Genomic DNA, 9,970 nt, shown 5'->3' with positions numbered 1-9,970 from the left:
CTTTTGCAACCCAATGAACAGAAACGTTATATTTAGAATCATCATCTAATGCTAGGGTGGATGCTTGGAGCAACGCGCATTGGCCACACCTGACCTAAGTGAGAAATTTGCAAAGGCTACCAGTACAAGGGCAAAACCGGCTAAAGAAGCTAGCCTACCTGAATCCGAGCCCGAACCCAAACCCGAAATTGAAAACCAAACCAAAATTGATCCGAATCGCTACACTCAACATTGGAACATTAACCGGGCATCGCTGCGAACTCGTCGATATACTTAAACGACGTTGTGTTTGCGAGAACGAAAAAGAGATAAATCACGTGACATTTGTGATGGGTTTAAACTTATGTACTACATCAAGACAAACCGGCTTGGCATCACCTTGGTCATTAACCCTGACGTGCATGACTGCGTGGCAGAAGTAAATCGTCATTCTGATCGCCTTACCTGCTATCATCGACATAAACACTTGCCAACTGCGCATCTTCTTGGCATATGCCTCGCAAACAGGAAGCGCTGAGGAGGAGAAAGAGCAGTTTTGGTGGAATCTACATGACAACGTAGTATCGTATCCCATGAAAGATATGCTCAGGGTATGTGGTGACTTAAATGGTTACGTTGGAAGGGCCAAGGATGGATATAAATGCTTCAGCGGCTTTGGATATGTTACACGAATTAATGACAGGTGTCAAATTCTTGACTAAAGCTAGTGACTTTGTTCTCTGCAAAACTTTTTTCAAGAAACTCACGAGTCAATTAGTTATCTACACCAGTGGAGACAGCTGCAGCCAGATCGACTATATACTGTCACGAAAACGTGAGTTCAACGATAGTGTCACCAATATATAGGTCATCCCATCTGATTGTCTGACCCCACACCATAAGTTGCTAATCCTCGACATGAAGGTCACCACAAAATGTAGAGAGAGCCATGTGAGCAGGCCAATGACGATTAATTGGTGGAAGTTGCAGAAACATGAAGCTGCCATGATCAACTGCATTACCTTCCCCAAAGCCAACGGAACCTCAATTGACGCCATGTAGGATGCGCTCCATGATTCCATCATGACAGCTGCAAGAAGGTCCCTTGGCGTGAAAAATTTAAATAGTCGGCAATTTGATAAGTAGATATGGCTTTTTTGACAGAGGAAGTACAACAAAAGGTGCAAGAAAGAACATAGTCTTTAGAGCTTGGTTTGCCAATAAGATCAACGTAACTGGCAGCTGTACATTATAGCCAAGCGGGAAGCTAAGAAAACAGTGGCTGCAGCGATGGTTGAACACTATCAAGATTTTTACAAGCAACCTCACACACAGGAAGGTGAGAAGAACATCTACCTACTGGTGAAAGCGCTAACGAGGGCTGCATGAGACATTCAGCACTACATGCGCATGAATGATAAGAGTGGACAGAGTCTGTGGGATAAGAAGAAAATCTTGGGCCATTGGCATGGACATTTTGATGAGATCTCAAACATCGAATTCCTACAACAACCGATTTTCGACTAGCTGCCCTAATCTGGGTTGATCCTTTAGATGATGGCTGGGGAGGTAGTTGTCTGCGGCAATTAAAATATGAAGAATCAGAAGGCAACAAGACCAGATGACCTGCCAGCCGAATCTGACGATCTGGTCTATAAATATCACTGTACCGGTTTTCATAAACACAGGTGACTCATCATAATGCTCCAACTACCGGCCAATACTCCTACTCTCTCGTACATTGAAAATCTTTGAGTGCATCATTGACCGACGTCTGCATGACATTGTTCGTATTAGTGTCGGCAGTGTGGCTTTGTGAATGACTGTAGAACTACTGGCATAATCTTTTCAACCCAGAAGTTGATGGAGAAACATCTGGAAAAAATTAATTACTATTCGCTGCCTTTCTCGACTTGGAAAAAGCCTTCAACCGCATACCATACCGGCTCATTTCGTATGCACTCCATGACCACGAGTACCTGAGTACCTCGTCAGCTGGGTCAGAATGCTGTACACAAATACCAGCAGCCGAGTGAGGTGCACGAATGGCACATCTGACAACTTCCCAGTGAATGTTGGCATTCATCAGAACTTCGCACTGTTGCCACTGCTATTCATTCTCATCATGGACACTATCACACAAGATATACAGAGCGATGTGCCTTGAACGCTGCTCTATGGTGACATCATGCTTGCAGCCACCACTCGAGAAGAGCTACAGTACCAGGTGCAGACCTGGAACGATTGTCTGAGTTGCTTTTTCTTGCACCTTAACACCAAGAAGCCCGTATATTTTAAATATGCGGGCTTCTTGGTGTTAAGGTGCAAGAAAAAGCAACTCAGACAATCGTTCATTGTGTACACATTTCGATACATTTTTAAAATTTATCGAAATGTGTACACAATTCAGGTCAATGATGATAACATATTAAACACAAACTTTTGGCTACCTCGGCTCAACCCTACAAAGTGACAGAGGCATTGATGACGAGGTACGAGTGAGAGTGAATGCGGCATTGCTACGATGGAGACAAGTTACCGATGTTTTCTGCGACAAAAAGATATCCATGTACCTAAAATCGAAAATCTACCGGACTGTGGTGCGACCTGTCACACCACAGTCCGAAAGTTGACCATCAATGAGAGCAGCCGAACTGTGTCTCCATTCCATGGAAATGCGCATGGCTAGCAGGACGCTTGGTGTTTCTTTCCTTGACCATATCACTCATCACACGATATATGCCAACAATTTAGCATAGCGCGCATCAAGGCAAAAATGAGAGAGCTACCCCTGTGCTGGTTTGGCCCACATCTGACAATCACTCCCAGATACAGTTGCCAACACTGTCTACCACCTAGAGGTTATCGACTGACAGCCACGCAGAAGATCGAAGCAACGATGGGAAGATGCAAACAACGCAGCCGTAAGGGCTCTGCACCTAAACCCACACGATGCACTTAATCGAACAAAGTGGCGTTCAAAGATCCAAACAGTCGACCCTACTTCTGTGAAACAACGCTACGAAGAAAAAGAAAACTGCAATGTATTTACAAACACGCATAATTAAATTACACATTTCTTTATGTTAATCAAATTTCAGGGGGGACAACGATAAGAATCGGATTAAGTAAAATCTAAAACGTCATAACAAGGCATTTTCATCGGATTATAATGACAATTTTTGTGTTTAAAGTGCAAATCAGCACAGTATTTATCTCAGTTGTCAAAAAAATAAGTAGAATAAACTGAACAAGAAAATTTAGCAAAGTTTCAATAGAAGAATAGTTAAAACTAAAGAAACATATGTCAAATGCTGCAGTAATAATAAAGTCGTTAGTTATATTCTTTGTCGCAAGTAACGCTGGAGGAGTGATAGGGAAAATATGTGACATAGAAGTTTTAAACTTTTATCTATTTAAATACATCAGATGTACCATTCGTTCACATATCTCTGTTTTTGCTAGAGACCATTCAGAATTATTACAATAAACCGTGTTGTTTGAAGTGATATATTTTTTACGAATTCTGTTGTAAACGTTGATTTTCATTGCATTACATTTTCAGTAATTAATATTATACATATTGCCATGTATCACTTAAATGTAAAGATTATATTTGCTTTTGTTTCAAATAAACTTATACTCCATACGTTTTCCGAAATATTCAGATAAGTATTAATCATCTTCTGTTTGCTGGTATTGGGAATAAAATAATGTAAGCCTCATTGCAAAATGTGTTTCTCAATTTCGGGATCTTCCTCAAAATTTCAGTCTTATACTTTATTTACAAGTAGATGATAATTGAGTAGCAAAATGTAAGTATATAATACTCAGATACTTAAATAAATAAAACATTTAATAATAAAAATAAAAAGTATTTAACGTAAAATATTTAAGAACTCTTTCATTACACAATTAATTTATTTCAACATATTTATTTCTTTAAACATTAAACTAAATTCCCCTAACTTTACTCAGACTTTATTAAACCATAAGACAAAAAACACATTGATGCTGAGAACGTTTAAATTTATTCATAAACAAACGTTTTCGGCCCATTCCATGGGCCATCGTCAGGCTAACTACATTCGAATACTATTTCGAACAACTAATTTCAAATTGAAATAAACTACAAAAGAACTTACGCGCTATGCTAGATTACGTAAACTGAAAGTAATATAAACAACATAGAAAATAATATAATAAAATATGCCAATGTTACATGTATACATTGTAAAAATCTATAGTTCACAAAAATCTATAGTTCTCTAGGCAATCCTTTTGCCCTAGCTAATGTATTCCTGTGACTTTTTTAATTAGAAACTTCCAAGCTGATGGTAAAATCGCTGCATTTTTGTAATTTAAGCATTTTTTGGTTAAGCTGGACTTATAAATTTCACATTTTTCGGTTGTAGCTGCAAGTGTCTGCGAATGTATCGGTGTTAAGATCCTGGCCTCTTCCCATTAAACCACGGACCCCTCAGTTTGCGCCATTTTTACTAACGTTGTTGTGCATTTACCTTTCGCAACGTCATATCTGTGTTCCTTAATCCTTTTACTTAGGCTTCTCATCGTGACCCCGATGTATTCTTTATCAATCCTTAATTGGTCGTTGCTGTACGGTATCGAGTATACCCCTGGTTGCTCACTCGGTTTAATTCCATCTTTGTCGTTCCTTAGTAGCTTATATATCGAGGGAGCTCTTTTGTATACAATAGTGCTGTTCCTGCGGCCCGCAATACCCTCCATGACCGAGGATAGACGTTTATTATACGTGTATTTCGTGATACCGTTTGTCAGATCCCGTTTTTTCTTGCTTACTTTAGGATTCTTGTAAGCGAGAATCAAACGTTCAACCGTTCTTGGACCAAATCCCAACACCTTAGCTACTTGCCTGATTCTATCCAGCTCTCGCATCGTATCGATTACGTTACAGCAATACTGAAACGCTCTTCTAATTAAAGCTCTAAACGCTGAGAGCTTGTAAGTAATAGGATCATTCCATGTTGACGGTATATACAGCGGGTCGTGTGTAGGTTTGATATACACCTTCGTGTGTATTGACCCGTTCATAAATGCAATACTAATTTCCAAAAAATGTAATTCGTCGCTACTAACTTGCTCCAAGCTCACCTTTAGGCCATGATCGTTAAAATTCATGGCACTTAAGAATTGTTGTATTCTTGCGTGGTTCCTCCATATAACCAGCACATCGTCCACGTACCTTTTATACATGATTATGTCCTCCTTGAAGTTGATAAGTGTGATGCGCTCCATTTTTCTTACAACTAACTCGCACAGCAAACCAGACATTGGGCTGCCCATCAAGACACCTTTTAACTGTTTATAGACTTTACCCTCGAAAACGAAAAACGTTTGTTTATGATTAAAGTTAAACGTTCTCAGCATCAAGGTGTTTTTTGTCATAAAACTAAATATAAAAATTAGATTAGTTTTATTTAGTGAAAACGGCTAAATTTCTAATTAATATTTTTCTTTAGGTTGCCGATATCACTGGGGTACCTGTAATGTATAAAAAAGACCTCCTTGAGCATTACACACCCATCGTAACCGTGATACCTGTTAAATTTATTGTAGCAGAAAGAAGACTGAAATCTGATTGGAAAAATGTTACTCGACCTTTCTCTCTTCACGTATGTTTTTAAGATATATTTGATATCACTAATGTCAATAGGAAATTGTATCGGTTTATACAGAAACTATAAAATATTTCAGTATAAGTACGAGTTATCTTCGAGCTTATGTGCTACCCGAATTTCTAAGTACAGTAAAACCTGGCGTAACGAGCACCTTGCACAGCGAGTAATTTGCATAACGAGCAAAACAAATTGTAAAAATTTGCCTCGCTTAACGAGCGATGTTTTGCATAACGAGTAAAGAGGAGAGGGAAAGTCCCGAATTGGGCGCATGCAGCATGCTCCATCACTCTGCGTTTAGCACTCGTTCCGCTAGCACCTTAGTGTCGCTTGCGATTACATATTTTTCCAAACTTGTGTTCACACATATTACTTATAAACATCATCAACCGTAGCGCGTTATATAATATACACACCAAACGATATGCCAAATTCTTGGGTCATTAAATTTAATGATCGATTCCAAATTAAATTTTAGAAATATCTGATTTAAAAATTAATTATTTATAATTATTAAACTTAATACGAGACAGAAATATAACTGCCTAATATTTGATTAATAATAATCTCTTCTAATATTTAATTATAACCTTTACATAACCCAAAAATTTGGCATATCGTTTGGAGTGTTTATCAAACATATTAGCTGTGATTTTTTTTTGTTTTTGCAAATCGAATTCTCATTTCAGGATGGTTAATTCCGCGCTAGAAAAAAAGATGATAATGATTCACGCTCTTTAACAATGTATATTGTTAAGGAAGGAATTATATTTTTTTGAAAAAACGTTATACATAAAACATTTGAGCAGTTTTCGGCGTGGAACGCATTATCGTATTTTACATTAATTTCTATGAAAAAATTGTTTCGCATAACGAGTGTTTCGCATTACGAGTAAGATTTTGGAACGAATTCTGCTCGTTAAGCGAGGTTCCACTGTAATGAAATAAAGTAATTTCACTACAGCAAAGGGGTCATATTTCTCAAAGTAAAAAAACTTAAATGGCATGACTCAGCTTTATTAAAGTTTGTGTGTTTACTTTTTAAAACACAAACATTAATAAAGATGAGTCATGTCACTAGCGAAAACAATGATCAGTAGAATTGTGTCGAATTCTGTTTGGCTTATCAATTATAATTTCACTTTTAACATAAATTATTTGAAGTAATTCTAGCAAACTATATTTTCTCTTTGCTTTTGTAATTCTCATTTGCAAAAAATCTGACCAGATCAACAGAACATTAAAGCCACCAAAATTATCTTTTCTCCATGTTTGAATAACGAATTTTGCCTAATATTTCACAATGTCTTTTTCCTCTCGAGTATATTAAAGTATTTCTGAAAAACATTTTTCTATATTTTCAGTGATCAATATGAGTTACCCCTCTGTATAAATTTATCTGGAATATGAGTGATAAATAATTATATTAACTTTTTATGATCTTCCAGGCTGTTATGTATAATAGTAGGGTAGTATGGCAATTGGTCGAAATATGACCCCCACAAGATTGTTACAATTGTGGACTCAAGAAATCTTCAAACGTCGAAAAATCCGAAAACAAAGAAAATATTAGGAGTTTCTGTATGCATGGATGTTAATGTGTGTATGGCACAATTTTCATCATCTTCTTTGATACTTAAACAGTCCTGCTCTTTCTATCGAATATTTTTGCAATTTTGCATATAGGTTTGATTATTAAAGGATTGATACTGTTCAATTTTGGTAATTTAAGTCGATTTACAATTTTATTTAATTGATATAGATATAAATTTATTTATATCAATATGTTAGCTCTGGATTGCCCTGGGACTTTCCATGATGCTACTTGGGGTCGTCTTACCGCATATAATAAACTGTGGACGAACTATAAAGAAATCCAGAAATTTTTGGTCAATACAGAGAGCTTTCTTGTTTCTGTTTGCATCATGCTCTATGAAAGGTTTGTACGTAAATATACTAAGCACACTTTTGTGATTATTCCTACATTAATATTTCTTGTAATTCTTATAATTAGGGACTAATCTGTGCAAGACAACAAATTGCTCTTCTAGATTATCCATCGGAATATGTCTCTTATCGACCTGCGTGTTAGCATTTGGTTACGCTGGAACCTTAATTTCGTTTCTGACTGAACCTTCTTACGAGTCGGTTCCAAGAACCATAAATCAATTAGCAACTGCCGTCAAAAACGGAGAATATTCGAGTGGCACATCTCCATTCGGAATAGACTTATTTTTAAAAGTTAAGTGAATTTCTATAATTATAAATTAAATATAGAAAGTTTATTTTTGAAATTTCACGGTCTAACCTAAACTTCTACTAGTATATTTGTTTAAATATAGTTATACCTCAGTTTTCTAAAATAAATCGTTTCTAGATTTTCTTATTCAGGTTTTCTTTTTTACCTTTTTATCTAATATTGTTAAACAAAATGATCGACGCCAATTTTGTACTAATCTGAAACAATAAAAAACTATATTTAAAAATAAATTTTTATCATTTAATTTAGTTTAATAATTAATGATTTATCACGAGAAAACAAAGCTATACGATGTGTTTATGTAGGATAAAAATAAATAGGATTAATTGCATATATATTTTCTTTCAGGGAAAAAAGTCAACTAATATAAAAATATTAATAGATTTTATGGAAAAGAATCCAGATACGTTACTATTAGACCCATCAGCTGTAGCTACCAAACTAAAAAATGAACGTTACGCTTTTATTTCGCCAGAGTACTTTGCAAGAGCAAAAGTTATGCCGGTATTTCAAGGGAAATCATCACAAAGTGAAGATAATTTTATTATGTTCATTTCAGGATATATGGTTAGAAAAGATTTCCCATACAAAAGTTCTATTAACAGAATGTAAGAATGTGTAATTACTTTAGATTTTTGCTAGTAAATTTGTGCAAGATAAATTCTGATGTATTATATATACATGTATGATTTCAGAATATCTCGTTTATACGAAACTGGAATTATTCAACATATAATAGAAAAAGAATATCCTCCTCTACATAAAGATAAGTATGAAGTTCACCCACTAAAGTTTGAAGAACTTGCGGGAAGTTTCGTTGTTCTGGTTATTGGTTACATATTATCTCTACTTTGTTTTATTACTGAATTGGTAATTGGATACTGTGAAAAGTCAAATAGAAATTATTAATTAATGACGTTTATAAATCTATTATTCTATGTGTTATGTAATAAATGATCTTTGTGTTTATGCTTCTCGTTTTTGCTAAAAAGGACACGACTAAATTTGCTTTAACTAACGGTCACCATACTAGTTTTCGTCAGGCGTTTTCTCACGAGAGTTATGAGACACATTTATTAATAATTTAACAGTGGTTACAGTTGTAGAAAATGTATAAAACTAGATAAAATTAAATTATTGAGCATTCAAACAGTAATAAATTTACAAAACATAAATGTGAGAAAATAACAAAAAAACACAATATCCGCGGGGTGGCGACATCCATCTTGCCCACCTTGAAATCCCTAGATTTCAAGATTACTTGAGTATTCAGGCAATCTACATAGCTGATTGATGTTTCGTGTAAATATTCCGTCCTTTGTTTTTATGTCCACGACTCTGACATGTCTGTCCTTGCCAGGGTGGGTTCTTATAATTCTGGCCAAAATCCACTTTGTAGGTGAAATACTCTTTTCTTTGACAAGAACTAAATCATTGTACTATAGGTTTCTTCTTTTTTCTACCGATTTTGGTCTATTTTGTAGTTGGCTCAGGGACTACAAATGCCAACGTTTCCAAATGTCTTGCACCATGCGCTGCAGTAACTGCCATTGGGATAATCGATTCAGTTTAATATGCTGAAGATCAGGTTCTGGTAAAGAAGTTCGGGCTTCCCCAAGAAGAAGTGCACTAGAGTTAATGCTGCTAGTTCATTTGGATCTTCACTGATTGGGGTCAGAGGTCGGGAATTCAAACAAGCTTCGATTTGGTAAAATACGGTGGTTAATTCTTTATAAGTAAAAATTTGATTGCCTATGATTCGTCTCATATGCTTCTTAGCAGATTTGATATTTGATTCCCATAATCCGCCAAAATGTGGGGAATGAGGAGGAATAAAGTGCCAGCTTATACCTTGATTACAACTAGTTGAAATAACTTCCTGTTTAGTACTGTCTTTATTCAAAAATTGAAGTAACTCCCGAAGCTCATTGTTAGCACCGACAAAGTTTGTGCCATTGTCACTAAATATATCAGTGGGCTTACCTCTTCTTGAAGTAAACCTTCTTAAAGCTGCTATAAAGGCTGTAGTTGTCAAGTCACTTACGACCTCCAGATGGACTGCCTTTGTAGCCAT

The 9,970-nt window shown here is 36.0% G+C and overlaps 1 protein-coding gene across 1 annotated transcript; it reads right to left on the bottom strand.

Annotated features, from left to right (window-relative positions):
• Positions 1-9,460: 9,460 nt before the first annotated feature.
• LOC136971925 (uncharacterized) lies at positions 9,461-9,970 on the bottom strand. Its single transcript, XM_067266449.1, has one exon. It carries the CDS (start codon positions 9,968-9,970, stop codon positions 9,461-9,463), a length of 510 nt encoding a protein of 169 aa, XP_067122550.1.

Source organism: Centruroides vittatus, unplaced genomic scaffold (genome assembly GCF_030686945.1).
Source record: "Centruroides vittatus isolate TY-2023 unplaced genomic scaffold, ASM3068694v2 contig_273, whole genome shotgun sequence".
Taxonomy (NCBI): domain Eukaryota; kingdom Metazoa; phylum Arthropoda; class Arachnida; order Scorpiones; family Buthidae; genus Centruroides; species Centruroides vittatus.
This window is presented reverse-complemented; position numbering and strand designations above follow the sequence as displayed.

Bases quoted from the DNA above. Each gene is read 5' to 3' on its own strand.
- LOC136971925 (XM_067266449.1), bottom strand. From the start codon at position 9,970: ATGGCTACAAAGGCAGTCCATCTGGAGGTCGTAAGTGACTTGACAACT.